The following is an 18,829-nucleotide window of genomic DNA, read 5'->3' as shown; positions in this document are numbered from 1 at the left end:
TATTAAACTTTACAACACACAAATGTAACAACGAGTGCTGTCACCATTCCAAACAACCAAAGGTACATGTATCATTCTTCAGACAAAGTGATACAGATATCGGTACATGCACGTACCTTTAGAGACACAATGATGCAAACAGACTGATTATACAGTTCTATTTAGCAAACAAACATATCAGACACTACGTATCATTTATTACAGGAACAAAACTTTGTGTCAAAACCACCTACACATTTTTTTGACAGACTGGTCTTCTCAGAAATAATTTTGTTGGAGAAACTGACACCAGGTGGTACAAACACGTTATCTGATAATCTTGTCAAACAGCTGTTTGCGTCCACCAGTCCACCAACGCAGGCTGAATCGAGCAACAAACACTTCTGAAAACCATGGTTGGTGATTTTTTATTCCCAAACTGCAGGTCTGAATCCCACAGTGGGTGAGAAATGTACTGTGTCTGTCTGGTGGCGCGGCATACCATAGTTAATTTTTGGTTGACAGGATGCAGAAGTTGATTCCCCTTATCCATGTACTACCGGTACTAACCGGTAGATATGATCTAAGCCCACACTCTACATACAATGAAGGCTTACTGTTTAAATATGTATCACCGTCACTCGAATCAACTACCTGAAACTTGAAAGATGCCATTTTCATTACATTATTATTTTCAATACATTTCATTTCATTATGGTTTACCAACTGTTCTTTAATACTCACACACTAAATTTCCCTTTGCTTGTGTTTGTGTTCTTTTGAATTTTTGAAATCAGCTGAAACAATTTTCTTTTCTGTTTACTTTATTTGGGGCTATGCCTTTCCCTGAAAGTATTTGCTGATTGTTACTTCTTATACTTATCAAGCGCTGTTATAAAATTTAAAGTTTGTAAGCCAGGAAAGGATGGTACTTTCACTTCCTTTTTCTTCCTGAAGAATTACTAGTATTACATGCTCAACAAGAAGAGAACTTGTTTTCTGCAGTCTATCATAAGATTTTGGAAATGAATTTGTTATATTCATGAATTACATACATTGAAAGAATTCACATGCTAAAAACGACAATCCAAAAGGCTTGGCACAACGTACATGTATATTCATATTCATCTGAATATTCTTGGAACTTTGCTTAGGTAAGGAAATGATGAATAATATTTTCATGTTTCAAACAGACAGCTGCAAGTGGTATTTGGGAAAACAAATTCTGATTATTTTGTTTAATTACCTTGGTCATTCGTTTAACTATCTTTACAGTGTGTCAGATTTTCCATTAGTTTTTGGAAGATTAGAAAGATATGCAATTTTTTGGTAAAGAAAATAAAAGTTGTCATCTCAAATATTTTCATGAAAGCTCATTACATTAACCTTAGAAAATTCTGTCTAAAATTGTATGCCAAAGTGCTTAAATCAGATACGTCATAAAGTCTTGTTTTCCAGTTTGAAAATATGTCTACTGTTTTTGAATAAAAACTCTGCAACATTATACCAGTATATTCATCTGTAATCTTGATGTAATTATGTCATCATATTTTCGTTATTAAGAAATGGTGGCACTTAACTCTCTCTATTCAAAAAAAAAAGACATTTGACAAAACGATGGAAAAAAAGAACTTGAAAATTCTGTGATTTTTATGTAATCAGGCAACATATACCACATAATGTTTGGGGCACCATATTGTACATTATATGGAATACACTTGTAAGAGGCTGTTTAGAGAACGTCAGATGAAAATGAACAGTCTTTTCAGTTCTGAAAATGGATCAATGACAATGACACTGCATAAGAGAATGAGAAGGACTAGATTTACATAAATGTCTGACATATTTTCAAACATTCACTGAAGCCTGACTCTTAAAAAAAATTCCATTGTCTCAGTTGTGAAAATCGACTTCTTCATGTCAGCCAAGAGGAAGTAAAACAATTCACACCTACTGTGTTCTAATTTGACGGAAAAGTAATAAAAGTTCTGAGGAAAATCAATGAGGATAAAGAGATTCAATAAGTGTGGGGAAAAAGCCAGGTACTTTCACAAGGGAATCAACACCATGTGGGAAACCGCCACCTAATATAGACCCATAACATGAAGTCAGTACAGCTTGTCAATTATTACCACTTGTGAGCTCCCTGCAATCACTTATTTACCAGTGGAGATATCCTGATCATTGATTTCAATAGCAGTCATGATTTGACAAAGATTTTCCTGCGTCTTCACCTAAAAACTAGACAACGCCTTTCCAGGGGGTTTCCAGCAGTGAATGCCCGGGAATAGAAACAGTTCAATAACACACACCCGGTGTCGATCCCTTTTTTCCTCACTCAAATCCAGACCTCAATCACGGAAACACAGAAGAAACGCTTTTACCTTCGCCAAGAAACGGTACTGCGTAGTCCTCGAGTGAGAAATCCATGTTTGGGTGAGCCATTTACGGCTGTTTCTGATTCAAAATTTCCAGAAATTTCCAATTTTCACTGTGGGTTTGACGCTGAAACAATATGCTTAAGGCTTTTATATTGGTTGGGAGAGATAAAATGTTTGCCACTGTACACCTGTTCCCAACAACTTTTCTCCCATGGTATCTGATTTACATTAATTCAAGTTCCAGGGTTCCCCTAAAAGCTGAGCCTAATCCTTCAATGGGAGATGCAAGGCCCCAGAACAAGAATACACACAATGGCCTCCAATAAATTGAATGAGGGCTTTATCAATTTCATATTGATTTCTGCAGCAAGGTACGGTAAGTCGACTGATGAATTGTCAATTACCTTTTATTTATGCATCAACAAACATTGTCAGCTGTGTTTTCTGTGTTTCTACTTTATTATTCATGAAGACTATGTTGTAATTGGCTGATTTCCTCCGAGCACACCTCATGTCCCTAGATTTTATTGATTAGGTTTCGGCCGTCTACCTCCAGTGACTGTCATAAACCTGACGTTTCCATTAAGCCAGTTTTTTTTTTCACGACAGGAACCTCAGATCTGACAAAGAGACTCACATTGTGTATTGCACAAAAGATTACATTTTTTTCAAACCACATATGAAGAGTTGATATTTTCTGTGATTCGAATATAGATTTCTTACAGTAATTGGCAGCCTTCTGGGCTTTGTAAAGTTGAAGTGCTTTGAAATGCCGTACCATCAAAATTTCTTTGTATGCTATAATGCTATCTAAAACTGCAGATGTGTTTATACATGGGCTGTCAGATTTGTTCCCATTCTTGGGAACACTTAGCAAATAATAGCTTTAACTTTCTCGGAATAGACAAATTCAAAAGAGGGATAAATTGCAGCCTTTCCGATTTTCAATGTTTAATGTTATAAGTTTATTACAAATCTTCAGAACTTTTTGATATCCAGGTCAGCCTAACATTATACTGACAATAATATGAGAAAAGAACTATATGTACTTTTCCAAGTATGGTAATTTTTAGACTATTTACGTTATTTCCCACACATTATTCATGTATGATACTAAACAGATATGTAGTAACAAAATATAATACATAAATTTTACTTTTGGGCCAATATAATTCAATTAAAATGTTTTTCTTATATCATATTTCAACTTCAAAGATCTCATTTGAAGGTGGCGGTGATCGGACATGTAATTGCAAGAAAGATAATGGCTTGGAGTACTTAGTACTCAAGCAAGTCTCTAAAATTCACCACTGTTTTGTGGCAGCAACATCAACATTAATGGCTGCACTTGAAAGGAAAACGATGAAGATATTGCCCGGCAACCACTTTATATTGGGTTATAAGTAACGGGCAACCCACTAGTGATGAAAAACTCTCCTATGAGTCTGGGTGTGGCAATATTCAATGCAGCAGAGTCAACTGTTTTTGTCAATATCACTTTAAATGACTTCTAGTCACTGATATTGAAAAAAGTGAAACAATTCCTCTCTGATAAACCTGTTTGGTACATTACACATCACTTTCCATAAAAAAGTGAAACATGAAGTTATCATTGATGTATCACATTCATTTCAATTTCATCAGTTTAATTTTTCTCAAGTTTGGACAGTGAATTACAGGCACAAAAACTGAGGAATACAAAATGGAACAGGAACATATCAAGTAAAAGTATCATTACACCTATGTGAAAGGTGCAATATAACTTGTTCTGAACAACAGCTTTCACTAAAAGCCCAGGTAACTATGACTTCTGACATTTTCTCTGTATTTTTGTTTATCCATTCAATTTCTTGGTATACTCCCCAAAGCATATTAACATACTTGGTATCCGACCAGTAAACAGAGCATGTACATGTTCCTTGCAATCTTGGAGTTCAAAATTGAATTCAAGACTGGACAGAAATTCAACTGTTAACAATATCAATGCACCCACAGGATAAACAAGTTAACTTGGTCAATGCTGACTATTTCTGCATGCTGTAGAGAGTAGACCAGGAAAGTTTGAAAAAATTGTGTTTGAATCACAGTTGCTAAGGGCCTTTTAAAGGCAGAATGTGCCTTAGGGACAGATTGTCGGACTCTCAAATTTTTACAATTCTTTTCTTATCTACCACTTGTTGGGGCTCATTTTAAAGCCCTTGGAGTCAGACAAAATTTCTGTCCTATTTCTTTGAAAATCGAAAAATATACTCTTCCCCATAGAGTAAACACAGGAATTGGCAGCCATTTTGAATTTAAATTGGTAAATGTTAAGTAATTTGTTTCTCCAGTATAAAACTTTGCACATTGACTCCTGATTTTCAATCTTGATTTGGTAAACAATGGTTGAAAGTTTCATTGGGGAAAGTTTGAACAAAAGTTTAAGACTTTCACTTTGAGGCGCATACCACCTTAAAGAAAATTATGACTTTGATAGAAGTGTACATGCATGTATATCTGAAGAACACAGTCCCTACTGGATAAAGGGACTGTGCTCAAGACAAAGTTTACTGCTTTTCAATCATACCGTAATATCAATCAGACAACTTTGTAGACAGATTTATGGGCAAACTTATTAACTAATAAGGAGTAACAAGACAAATAGAGTAGCAATCTTTGATACAAAACTTGTGGAACAATAAATAATTACGAAAATAAATACTGAAGGATGCTTCCAATCACCCAGCTAAAATTTTGGAAGAAGACTTTCCCATTCTGTATTGCTTTAACTGATCTGAATTAAGTGTTCAACCCGAAACCCAAACATTGCGGACTTTCCCATACAGGGAAGCGTAAGACCTACATAAATATTTACCAGAGAGAAAGGGAATGTTTACCTAGCCGTGTCCTTATAAAACCTGTGAAAGGTCATTCCAATGGTGAGAAATGGCCTGCAACGTCAGCTGTACTAGCATGGTCCCCAACACTCTCATGGTCCCCAGTGTATTACATGTGTATACCCGGTCAGAAATCAGATACACCCATGCTGACACACAAGCGTGAACTTCAACTTGAACTTCTGTTACAAAGTAAACTGAGACAATTTCTAAAAGTATCCAGTGATTTGCCTGTGTAAACGCTCTCCTCAGCAGGAATTCACCCAGAATTTTTTGCCAAGTAATTCACAACAGAATAAAGAGAGAACACTCTTATCCCTGCCTCCCAGTTAGTTGTTTTGCAAATAGACCTGCAACATGACCCCCCCTTGTCACAAGCATTTCATGATCATTTTGAGAGTAAGTTATGATTGTCACACTCCCATGAAATTATCCATGCATGAGAGAGTGTACTTGCTGACATATTCATGGAATGAAGAGCCTATCGTTACAAAGTCCCGGGACAAAACTCACTCTCCTGCAAGTCATCACGATATATTCCCAAAGATTATCACTAAGCATTCCCAATCAAATAAAATCATGCCTTAATTTTTTTTTCACCGACTATTGAAAATACTGAGAGTATCTGGACCGATAAAAAGGCCACGTTTCAGTGGAGTTTCTTAGGCATGGCATGCTGAAATCAGCACCTCATGTATTCTTGATTAAGTCTGTCGAGTGAAACATAATAAGGCTGCACCAAATGACATGACCTGCCTGATATATCACAGGTGAAGACCTCCATGTCAACATACACAAATATTTTACCACTGACAAGAAGAAGGCACGGTTCACAGACCACTACTCATCGCTTCTAAAACAAACTCATTGGTATTGTTTGGAGTGTGAGGACAACAACCAGGAGTTTGTTAACGCTGAACCGCTGTTGCAAAACACACATTGATTTTATGAACAGACATGACAAAATATTTGAGGTGAAGTTAAGTACAAGGTTTTTTAACCCCTGTAACTTTCAAACGGGTGTTAGTTTTCTCACATTCAACTTGTTGGTCTATTTTTCCCACTACCATAACTAAAGGCCTTTTACACTAAATTTAACTAATGTGAAGATAGTTAATTGGCAATTGGTGTCATATGCAATGAAGCAACTGTGTCAAGTTTGAAGCAAATCAGTTCTGGCATGTCTGACAAGCTGCTTGCAGACATACTCAGTAGGAGCCACCCTGTTTTCACACTTCGTCTGATGAACAACAGATTTTATCCTGGGTGACATTGGCATTGGGAGACATAATCAGTAGGCTCATTGTCAAGTTCAGTAGTTACTATTTAAAGCCAACTGTTTCATGCATCATCTAATGAGCATATAAATTCTGACTTCCCAGTTCAGTTTCAAGTTCACCTTTGAATTGAAAGGTCCCATGTTTTGAATTTTTCAAACATTTTGAACTTCATGCAAGGTAGTTTTTCTCACTTATAAGCAGTTGTCGCAAAGAGTTGAGATACATGTACAGGTAATCTAATAGCTGTCAAAATTATAACCTGGTCATCCAAGATTCCGTACAAACAGCTCCACACTGATCTATTGACAACAATGAGTTTGGGTCAAGCGATGGCAGCCAAATAAACAAACTTGAGGATGAAATCTGACAATGATCAAATCTAAGAAAACTATACCAGAAATGTGATTTCTTGAAAATAAAATAGCGTTAGTAACCCACACTTACTTGTGTTGGATGTAGCTGTTGACCCAAGCCTCGCTCCACCACCTGATGATGTTGTTGTGATGTAGGAATTTCTACTGTGGTAGTCTGATGTTGAATGCCCATTCAGAGCGGAACTGGCACGGCTACTGGTTTCGCCAGCGTTGGACTGTCCATTAGCCGTCGTCTTGTTTGTCGTCATCTCATTCATCTTGGGAAGGCGCTCATTGGCATAGTTGATATTGCTGGATAACTGATCAATCGGAAGATTTCTTGAATTATCGCTCTCTCTGTGGAGTGGGTGATGCGGCAAAGGCACTAGTAAACCATGATAGTTGTTGGTGTCGGAATCAACCTGTGAAAATTCAACAAAAATACAAAATAAGTACAGACGTTCATTTTAATCAAGTAAAGAAAGAATCTGCATGATTAACTTCATCTGACCTGAGATACTCGGCAGGCATTTGAGTGAGGAAGTCAACAGTGACATGGTGTTAAGATTTAAAGGTCTCCCTGATACAAACATGTGCAAGGAATTTAAATTGTGTCATGATAGTGTGGAGTGAAAGCATGGACTTGTGGTGGAGATCAGAGTATTTACAAAGTGGTGCAAACCTTCAATGAATCCTAAAACTAACAGTTCATACATTAAACGGGCAGTTGGTGGGAAAGTGGGTACAGATACTACAGAAATCACTTATGCAACAGTTGCATAGGCTGAATGCCTTTACAGACACACTTCCATGTACCGGTACATGTAAAGAAGGACCTTTTATCACAAACTTCAGAAGTTTATGATGGAAACGAGCTCTGATATAGTGCAGTGAGATGCTGAAGAGGGAAAAGATTGGTATTCTGGAATATTTCCTGCTGGTTTTCTGGAATATTTCCTGCCCTTGATGGAAGTGACTGGGTTGTGAAATAAAACTCAGGTCAGCGTATGTTGATGATAAATATCAACAGTTTCAAGCCTGTGTGGTACAAAATTGAAACTTCATGTACCATTTAGAGAGTTGACCCTGAATGTGGACATGAAACACAAAAAGAACGATCACAGGGCAAAGTGCTGCTTCTGCCCTGTACGATATGGTGTTCTCAGAACTGTGGAGACTTCATACTCAGGAGGGAGAAGCCAGTTTTAAATATTAAAGGTCATCTTTCTGATGCGGGCTACACTGACAATGGCTTCAACAGGCCACCCTTGACTCCATCAACATGCGGTACCTGCAAGTTGGGTTCAAAATCTTGCGTCGTAACCCTGATCCGTTACAGAGGATTGCAGAATTAAGGAACAAATAAGCTAATTTGATACAAAACTGCATTGGTAACTAACCTCTGCAGATGCAACATTATTGATTATTGTTTAAAATATCGTGAACTATAGCATGCGCTGTCCTGGAGCTACAACATTGTGATTTGGGGGCTAATACACATGTGAGCATCATACTTTGTATTGAAACTGAGCTGCTATACTGACGACTACGGTTGTTACATCTGTAAGCTGGTGACTGCACATTAATGCTGGCATTGCATCAGATGACTTGAGAGAGAGAATTTGAGAGGGATCTCACAAGGATGGCTACAGCAACAGTAATTCAAATAATTCACACTGGGTGCTTGTGTTACAAACATTCAATGAAAACCACTCACAATAGACACACACAATATCCCACCGATGGTGGTTTGCAACGCTATGCACAACACAATGGGATACCTAAAAGTCCCACCAAATCCAGAAATAATGGTTGCATACACTTGCCATGGCAGGCCACCTTTGATGTTGAAGGTGCAGTTTAAAACACCAACGTTTGAGTTTTCAACTCTTAAACGATGCCATTTTATGGGACAGCATGTCCACAGTTAAATACTTAAAGTTGCAGTGGATTTGAATGAAACAGTTACTTTGCAACCACAGTTTAACAAGTTAATTTCAATTTTACAAGGCTTGGACAGTCAGGAAGAGAAGCCATCCACATGATCTTACTGTAGTTAGTTAAAAACTTGAACGTCCATAGTATCGTAGCAGAATGAAGGTCAAAACCTTTTGCTTTTGACAGGACCTATAAACTTTTGTCTCACTTGAGGTAAGATTTTTAAAGTTCCACAATTTTCATGGCTGTTTACGGGTACAAATCAATGTCCACTGTTTTGGTGGCTATTAGAATACCTGTCATCAAAGTGGCACTCAGGAAGTTGGAAAAACGCTGCAGGCTCTTTTTCCCCCTTCTTTTTCCGTACAGTTTGCCACCACTCAGAACCACTTACTAGCCATGGATTAGCTGCAGGTATTAGCACCTAAAAATGTTGTAACAGATTAGTGGCTCCAGCCTTGTGATTGACAATAGCCGAGGCAGTGCTTTTTTTGTGAGTGTGTGTCTGTCTGTATGTACCTCTAACAATGACACATCTAGTGACTTATGTCAAACCAGTTGATTATGATGGCTCTCTAACGTGTCATCCTCAACAGCACAATAGATTCCTCAATACTTCATTAGCCGCCGCCCATCAGACAAGACAATTCAAGAGAGTCTTGTAATCCCATAGAGGACTTAGTTTGTTTGTCATTGTGATTATTCTAATTTGGACATTTTTAAGTGCACTCATTCTGGGTCAAAACTTCTACTCCACTGCTGTGCCTGGTGTGTACATGCGTGTCCACTGAGCGGCTACCATACATCACAATATGCACATCCCATGGATAGTCATCCACAATGCTGTACAGGATAAACACCTTGATTATGCCCACACTGTCACAGAAAAGCAAGCTTCCTTCAAAGTGAAACATGAGTTTTACTTTGCAATAATTTATTTCATAAAAAAAGTAAACTTATATAGAATACATTTAAACTCCTATTCAAAGAAACCAAATCCTAAAGCATAGGCAACTTCTCTCTGGACGGTTAAGAACTTGTATCATTGGGTATAACAAAAACAAACCACAAAATCTGAAATTTGAGATTGAAGAACAGCAACTATTTCAGCAATGTATGACAATTGTTTCTGTGATCTGGAACCCTGTCTGTTGCATTTGTAATTTGTATGCGCATTGTTGGGTATTGACAAGCACTCTCCATATAAGCTTACCCAGTGTATTTGACTTGATAAGCAGGCATTGTATCCATTCACAATGAAAACTGATGGACTGACTTTCATCCCAATGCACTGGTTCCCCGATATGGTCTTATCAGTATGGGCCAACACACTTCACAGAGAAGTCTAGTGTGTTTTTGGATATAGGCAACTAAACTAAATCAATTACTTTTTGTATAACATCCATCATTATAAAGAGGAAATAATCAACAACAAGTTCACAAATTGCATCATGTAACCTTACTTCACCACAGCAGTAGTAGTAAACTTTATGATGGACTTCAAGACTTTTTTTTCTTGATGTTTAATTTTCAACAAATTCACAAAAAAATGAGAAACTTAATCCTCTGCACCCTGGAGCAATTTCACTTCATAACAGACATGACTGATTCGACTATCAAACATGCAAGGTCAACTTATATAGCAGATACCTGTCATCAACTACATAAATGTAAGTATCCAATGAAATACCATCAATGTCAATTCTTGGATCTGTCATAATTGATACAACTTACACTTCATATGATTTGTGTAAAGCTTTCTGTAGCAACAATTGACATTATATTTAAGAGTCAACTTCACTAAAGAAATTCTTAGCTTGCACAATTGCAATCAGAATGGCCATGAAGTTTGAAATCATGTTCCAATCTGAATTATTTTTTGTGTCATTTTTATCCTGTTTTGAACATTTTGGAACATTTAAACCACATTATTGGTTCTTTTATTACTAATACTAAAGTCCAAAGTGTTCCTTTTAGGTCAAATTGACACATCACTTATTCAATAAAGGTCTTTCTGACTCAAAGGCAAATGTTAAGTTTTGCATGAACTGACGAAGGGCAGATTCAGAGAAATTCCACAGTTCAAAACATGTTGTAAGGTCGAGGGTAAACAGGGACAACCCCCCATTTTCTCTACAGAAAAGGGTGAATTTTCACCACACCAGTCGTATTTACCCAATGCAGATTCACATCACAGTTTACAAATCAGGGTCAGACAAACCTTTTGGCCTACCACTTGTGGGGCACATTTTGAAGCTTATGGAAAGTTGTGAGGATTGGCGTCCACAACGCTGAGATAACATGGGTGTGGCGGCCATTTTGAATTTCAAATAGGTAAATATTGGATAATTTGTTTCTCTGGTACCAAATTTTGCGCAGTGACCTCCGATTTTCATTCTTGATTTTGAAAGAGAATGGTTGAAAGTTTACGTGAGGAAAATTTGAGCAAAAGTTTAAGAATTTCATTTTTGAGGCCCAAGCTATATGGACTAGAAGCAGTTGTAGGGTCCTGGACACCATATCATCCGCTGACACCATAAAAACAAGTAAGTAACTTTTATCAATGCAGGTAAAAGAAAAAGCCAACCAGCGTCAGGGAAATCATATAAAAAATCTACGGTCTGTGCAAAAATGTATTATCTCAGGTACATGATATTTTATATGCCGTTCATACACAGGCCATTGAAACGTCTCTGAAACGGTTCTGGGCCAATACTGACACAGAAAGTTATGTGTGGACACTCCGAAGTGGTTCTGAAGCGTTTCAGATTTGAGACGGTTTAGTCGGCCCGACCAGAGCCGTTGTAGGGATTAACTCTATCCGCAAATCGCTGTGTGGACAGACTGAGCCGCTTCAGAAGCGTTTCAAACGCCCTCACGCGACAGGTATTTGTAACATAAAACAAACAACAACCAATATACAATATTCACTTTCGCCATGGCTGCCGAACACAGTACTACATCTCGCTGTATACTGGTCCGACGAAGAGATAAGCTTGCTACCAAAAACCCTATCAATTCGACCAGAAAAAATTCATTACGATTTGAAAAACGTCGAATTAATAGGAAATTAAACTGCCGAAATAATTTAGTGGTCGAATTTAATTTGGAACGACGAGGATGAAATTTAAGCGAGACATGTTTGCCATGTTGAGACTGCTTCAAAGCATGGACTGTGAAATTTTGTGAGGTCGACAAATTTCGTAACAAAAAAACCTCTAACGCACGTTGGTGTCACATCAAAATCAAAGTGGCCGCGATTACAAACGGAACAATCTGTGAGACTGCCACCGGCCGCTCGACGGACGACACGTAAGTTGACATCGTGTGCCAGCCCTTGGAAATATATTGTAACTCCTTGACAGGCAGATGAGATAGTCTTATAGCGTTTGATGCATTGAAAGTTTGTAAAAATAATAAAAATGACATCACCGATCATAAGAAACGTGGTGTTGAAGATAATAGTTTTTAAAAGAAGACTATGACGACCATATTTCTGTAAGTATTATCTAACTTTAGAAAACCAACATCTGAAGATTTACTTCCACCAACACTTTTGGATTTGTTCCACTCTTTATTATAAGATTAGTCGAATTTCTGGAAAGTAGGTGTACATTTTCGATGTCTGTGTATCGTCTACACCGAAGTCATATCCGAAAGAGTATAATCAGTTCGCGACCACGTAAACCTCTCTCTCCCTCTCTCTCTCCGGCATTTCAATGTTTTATATTGTCGACATTTATATATCAGTCTGAAGTTTCAGGTCACTGCTCATTGCAAGTAGTTGATGTCAATTTTTCGTATCGGGCATGGTCTCTATCGTCACTCTAATTGTTAGTGTTTTCCTGTTATATTCCATATCAAACTCAAAACACAACGTGAACAACGCTGATAATATATTGCATATTTCGTATCGAAAACCGGTAAAGTTCGTAACTGGTGACATGTCACGCCCTGGAGAAAGTTCATCACCATCGATCGAATGTCCGTGGCGCTTTTGCTTCCAAATAGACATATTGAAATGCACAGGGAACTTCGTGGTATGGCAATTATATGAACTTTACCTTGAAGAAAGTCTGTGACTTTAAACTGGCCGTACAACCATTAATAAACATGGCGGAGCAATGATACCGATTTCAGAGACTTCGATTTTTTTTTCATTGCGACCTCGACCGCTGGTGAGAGCGAGTCGTCTATTTTTTTCCCACTGGCTATTTGGCTTTGAATTTTCAATTGCCATCTTGCGCTAAGTTAAAGCTAAAAACAAGACGGGCGTTCTCTGTAAATCAATAAGCCTTTTGAATATGAAAAAATCGGACATCTGAACCTCAACACGCAGCTTGAAAGTTGTTCTCCGAATCAGGACAGGGACATCGGCCCGGGACATCGGTGAGGCCGGATTTCACGTAGTAGCTATGGAAACCGACGGCTCTGTCTATGGTTCGTTGTAAGAAACCATGCGATGTACGCTCCCTTGGGCCGTGGAATTTCGCCGTACCGCCTCTACAGACTACACCGTCTATTACCTAACCATGCTATTAAACAATCACACGATAGTTCAGTAACATATATCTTCATTAATCTACCGATCATCCACCGTCGAACACTTCGAAAACAATGGTCGCGGTCACGGATTCAAGGACGTTTACAAGAAGAAATTATCAATAAGTGGAGCGCAGAATTATTTTTACTGGTTTTGAGAACTTCTAAAATAACTTGTAATCTGTATATTTTCACACATCGAACCGATATTGTATACCTATCACCGTCGAGAACCGATATTGTATACCTATCACCGTCGAAGTTTATGTCTTTCACTGTAGAGTTCTTTTTATCCAAAACACATATTCAGAAGAGTCCCACAGAGCAGTCAAATGAAAGGATAATTGCTTCAAGCGAATGAAATTGCACGAAAGAATGAAAATCAACAGCACACCATGGACGTGATTTAAAACAATAGAGCTTGTGAATAGGACTATTTGAGTAAAAAGTGCCGTTTTTCTCGCAATTTTAGCAACTGTAACGACCCTTTATTCTTTAATACCTTTCCATAATTGAATTAAACTAGGTTTAGGGCTTATACACACAGTGTACACTGATGTACAGAACTTTAAAAAGTATTCTGCTGGTAACGAACAGGGGTTTACACTCTAATGGGCGCAGTAAAACTGTTACAATGGTCACGTCCATAGATTCAAGGACGTTCACGGGGAGACACGATGGCAAATAGTGCAGTGTCGTAAAATTGCTTAGACTAGTTTTAAGAACAGTACAATATCTGGTCATCGGTGTACCGCTACCTGTGAATCGAAACGACAAGTGTAGACCTATAGCTTCGAAATTTTATGGGAGAGACACCACGACTGAGACCGACAGTAGCATAACAAACTATTCCCAATTGTGCGTCGTGTTTAATACAGACATCTCTGTGGGTGATTCTGGTTTCTCTTGAATCAAAAGTCCGACATTGACAAAATTGACATAAAATAAGTCCGAAAGTTATGTTTTATTCAACTAACTGATTCATCTCCTTTGATATCCCCTATTAGCTACATGTAAACAGTCCGGAAAGACTGACATCGATGTCTCCCGGGCCCCCATTTCTTCACCGTTTTGCAAAACATCTCATCAGCCGGACGCATGGGCAATATCTTTGTACGTTGGTCAAAACTAATGACAGTATAGGTCAGGATGTAACATCGGTCAAAGTAATATTGAATATGGAAGACGAAAATGCTTTCATTGATTGACAAAAATGAGAGGGAACGAGTCAGTAAATATCGAACCATAAAGGGGAGATCGAGACTGCCATCCCCCATGATTAATCAACTGGGAACAAAATATATATTTCGATCAACAGACTTACACAACCAGAGACAGCATTTTATTCAGCTGTAAAATAAGTCACCGCCTTTCCTATAATAACACCCCGTTTGCGTTTCGATCTACTCTGCTCTGTCTCCAATCGGTATGGCCGTCCGGGTTTCGCCTGCCGTACTGACTGATACATGGTTATTTCTTCACATATTTTTTTCATCGTTTGGCATAAAATACAGCATCTCTTTGGTGCACAAGGCAAATCAACGTTTAGAAGGAAAGTCACAGGAGGTTAGGATATTATATAGGCCTACCGTAGGTGAAATTAGAATGGAATGTTGAAGATGAAAAGACTTTTATCAGTCGACAAAAATTGCCATAAACCGAGAATTGAGATTGTCTATATGATTTATTAATTGGGAACAAAAATATTCGATTGAGTCATTAAGTTTGTGTTTGATACGTTTTAAAATGTGTTCCTACATTCTTATCCGATTGTTTGTGTTAATAAAAATGTTTGTTTCGCCTCGGATATTTGTAGGGAAGTTTGGATTAGTGTGGACGGTAATGTTTTGTTTGTGTGAGGAAAGCTTATGGCGAGGCGAAACAAACATTTTTATTAACACAAACAATCGGATAAGAATGTAGGAACACAATTTAGAAACGAATAAAACACAAACTCGACACAAAAACATTTTGGATAGTTCGGTGGGGAGCCTCTTTCATATTCTTTACAGCCAGTACGACGTCGTTCGTTTCAGCCATCTTGTTATGCAGTATGCTTGGCCATACACACCTTTTGAACTCGAGAGGGCGCATTAAGACGTCTTAAATATCAAAACAATGGCTTAATTTTGTGAGTATGGACACGAGCGGACCCAAACTATTAATCCCCTGTGTTTACAAATCACAAATAAAGTCGCTGAAACGTTTCAATTTTTGCCTGTATGAACGAAGTATTAATGTCGATATTAACTTATTTCTGATCAAAGCTGCTTCTAATCACGTTATCCAAATCCACTGTCATAGGCAAGTTAATCCTCTTTAGACAAGCTGTTTAAAGGCGCCCTTCTCAATCCCAGGTTCTCGCATTAGCAAATGTGTCAGCAGCCCATTAACAGTTTGTCATTCTTTTGTTTTCCATTGAATATTTTATCAAGAAAATAATATTTATATTAGATAAATCTGATAATTGAGTGGGGGCTTTAAGTTTGCTGAACATTTTTACACCCATGTGAGATCTTCAAACTTAAAAACAACTACCAAAGTCAGGCAGTCTATGGGAACGGAACAGAAGGATTATCAAATCAAACAGTATCCAGGAAAAGAGAGTTTGATCTGTAACTTCATCAAAAATTGAGATTTTCATGAAATTCAATCTTATAACTGTTATCCCTGAGGAAAATGATTACTTTTAACAGGATTGATGCAGAGAACTTTATTGACTTATAAGATACAGGCCACTGGTGTTGAAATTAATTGCAATGTCAACAACACACACATAAATTCAACTACAAGTCAACACAGGCAAAAATCAATGTATACTAAGGCTATTAGATTGTTTGTTTTTCTTAACTCATGGAGCTGCAACATGATGTCACACACAGTGCTTCAGTTATAGTTATAATACTTCATAACTCAACATTATTATTCCATTTCAGTGCTTTACAAATTGTATTATATACATTTCTTGTAAATGTAGCACCACCATAACCAAATTGGAGTATCAGGCTGAAATTGCCAAATGATGTTATACACATCAGTTTTAATCACTGGTATATTCAGCTTTGACAATCCATGAACTCAAACTACAAATGTGTCGACTCAAATATATATATTGTGACAAAGTCATCAGTCAATAGATGTGATTTTTCCGCAATTTCTGCAAAAAGCACATGTTTTACACCATTCCAGTTTACGTTGCAAACATAAAAGGGATGTACTGGGGCATTTACAACTGGGTTAAGTTAAACTCCCATCTGATCAACTAAGCTATGCACAGATGAGTGAGTTGACTGGAAGATTGAAAGTCTCAGAGCTTGTCAGACTTCTGTCAAAGTAGTAAAAGGTGACAGTGATTTATACACAATAACTGGTAAATTACAAGCTTTTATTGAGATTATAGTTCCACTTCAATAATATTTCGGAAATGTATACGTGCATCCATGCATGCTGCAGAGCGGGAAGTCTCGGATATAGAAGTAAGCTGTCACTGACATGTCAGGAAGCAGAAATAAATTGACAGCCAGCTCAACTCAGATGACCATCTTGAGACTAATTTGTATATTTGCATTGAGCTTTTGTTTTCTTTATTCAATAGGTGTTAACAGGGTTCTGTTTGATTTGTTGGCAATATCCTATAATTTATGTAGAATAAAATCACATAAAAAATAACCACTTTGACACCTCCAACAATTAGCATAAAAACAAGTGGATCAAAAAAAGTGTCTCCAATTACAATCATGGAACTATGTTACAATCAAGTTGACAGTGTTTCATATATGCTTGTGAACTGTCTGAAGGTATGATAACCTTTGACCTCATTTCAATCTTTACACTTCAACAAAAGAGAACCTGTTAATTCACTATTCTTAAAAGACCAGTGTAGGAAATAGAGCAGACAAACTTAATTTAAAGAAGCTCCATAAGAATTTCACCACAGTCCATGTGATTGCCCATGGTATTCTATTCAGCTTTGTTTCACACACAATGTGATAACATACATACTGTACAGGTTACCTCACCTGTTGCAGCTGAAGCAGCCAGCCAATGGCCTCAACAGCGTACTTGTGATATTTACAAGGATTAACTCATGGTTTCAAGAGTGTGATTTCGTTCGTCCACCATCACCCCACTAAAAACGGCCAGTAGTACACGCAGATGTAACATTTGATATTTTGATATAACTTTTCAGTATTTTTGGTCTATATATCAATTGCAATTCTACTCCCCAAAAGCATGTTGAAACACCAAGTATCTAGACTGATGACACAGTATCTACATGTCTCGTAAAATTAAAATCCACGTTATTATCGGATACATTTGAATTCTAGCCTGGACCAGAATTCACTAATATATATATATATATATATATATATATATATATATATATATATATATGTGTTGTGTGTACATTAAAATGGCACAAAACTTGCGGCCATACATAATCAGTGTTGAGAAAAAGTTACCATATAAGTGATTTTATATGAGAATATGGAGTTCAACTGTTATCAAACATTTTCCACTTCAATTTGAAATCATGGTCAACCCACCCACATCCTTTCACAACCAAAAAATGACAGCAAATGCCTGTCAGATTAAAACTTGTGATGTGTGGGTTACTACTTTACAATAAAATTTCAGAATCATAAAGGCAAGTTCTACTGACCACGACAATGTGGTTTGCCCTGGTTTGAACTGTATGTCAAGAAGGAGGTGTGAAGACCTTAAAAATTACTTGCAAATGGGCAGGGCCACAGCAGAACAGCCTACACTCTATCCTATTGGAGAGGAATTTCATCCCCCACCCCCTGTGTCACCACTTCACCTTTGTGAAGGAAGTCAAAGGAACCAAGCCCAGTTCATCCTGTGGTCAAACGGTCTGGCTGGTCTACTGTGGACATGTGTGATTCAGACCAGAATGTCAATGAATGAATATACAGGTCAGAAAACATGCAATGTAATTCAGCACAGAAAAATAATGGGCATGTAGACTTGTAAAAGCGCTGTTGAGTTTTTAAAAAATGTAGGGTGGACTTCTTCCATGATTTTAGCAGCTAGATTTAAAGAGGAACTATATTTGTTCTTGTCTGTTGACATTGCAGCAAGTGGCTAAAACACCCTTTGCAACTGAATAATAAAAACCATACCTACACCTTGTAATATTCATTGAACAGAGATTAAAATTTGATAAGGAGTTTTAAAATTAACACAAATCCTGAACAAAGAAAACGCAAAAATTACACTTGAAAAGACAAAGGGGGAAAAAAAGAACACGAGAAATGCTTGAGTAGTAGCTCTAAGTAAACTTTTTTGAAATCTCAGGGCTTGCCATTTGTTTATCAATTTGTAAATCACAAAAATAAAATCACATGTACTGTAAAAATTGAGAAGACGGCCAAGTTAAATTATGATTTCAAATGGGTCTTTTGATAACATTTATCACAAAACAAAATATTTTAACAGGGCTGAGATGTGTATGGTGC

At 37.4% G+C, this 18,829-nt stretch overlaps 1 protein-coding gene across 9 annotated transcripts in view; it reads right to left on the bottom strand.

Moving 5' to 3' along the window:
• The window catches only part of LOC139140088 (recombining binding protein suppressor of hairless-like), a 37,322-nt gene that overhangs the window by 16,289 nt on the left and 2,204 nt on the right, over nucleotides 1-18,829 (bottom strand). For 4 of the 9 annotated variants that reach the window (XM_070709104.1, XM_070709106.1, XM_070709105.1 and 1 more), the window contains one exon: nucleotides 6,961-7,291. In XM_070709104.1, the coding sequence (XP_070565205.1) occupies nucleotides 6,961-7,291 (331 nt within the window). Of the gene's footprint in view, nucleotides 1-2,363; nucleotides 2,519-6,960; nucleotides 7,292-8,383; nucleotides 8,480-9,103; nucleotides 9,208-18,829 lie in introns of those variants that run through there. The other 5 variants (XM_070709100.1, XM_070709102.1, XM_070709107.1 and 2 more) reach the window with 4 other exon arrangements.

The sequence above is a fragment of the Ptychodera flava genome, chromosome 9 (genome assembly GCF_041260155.1).
Source record: "Ptychodera flava strain L36383 chromosome 9, AS_Pfla_20210202, whole genome shotgun sequence".
Classification (NCBI taxonomy): domain Eukaryota; kingdom Metazoa; phylum Hemichordata; class Enteropneusta; family Ptychoderidae; genus Ptychodera; species Ptychodera flava.
This window is presented reverse-complemented; position numbering and strand designations above follow the sequence as displayed.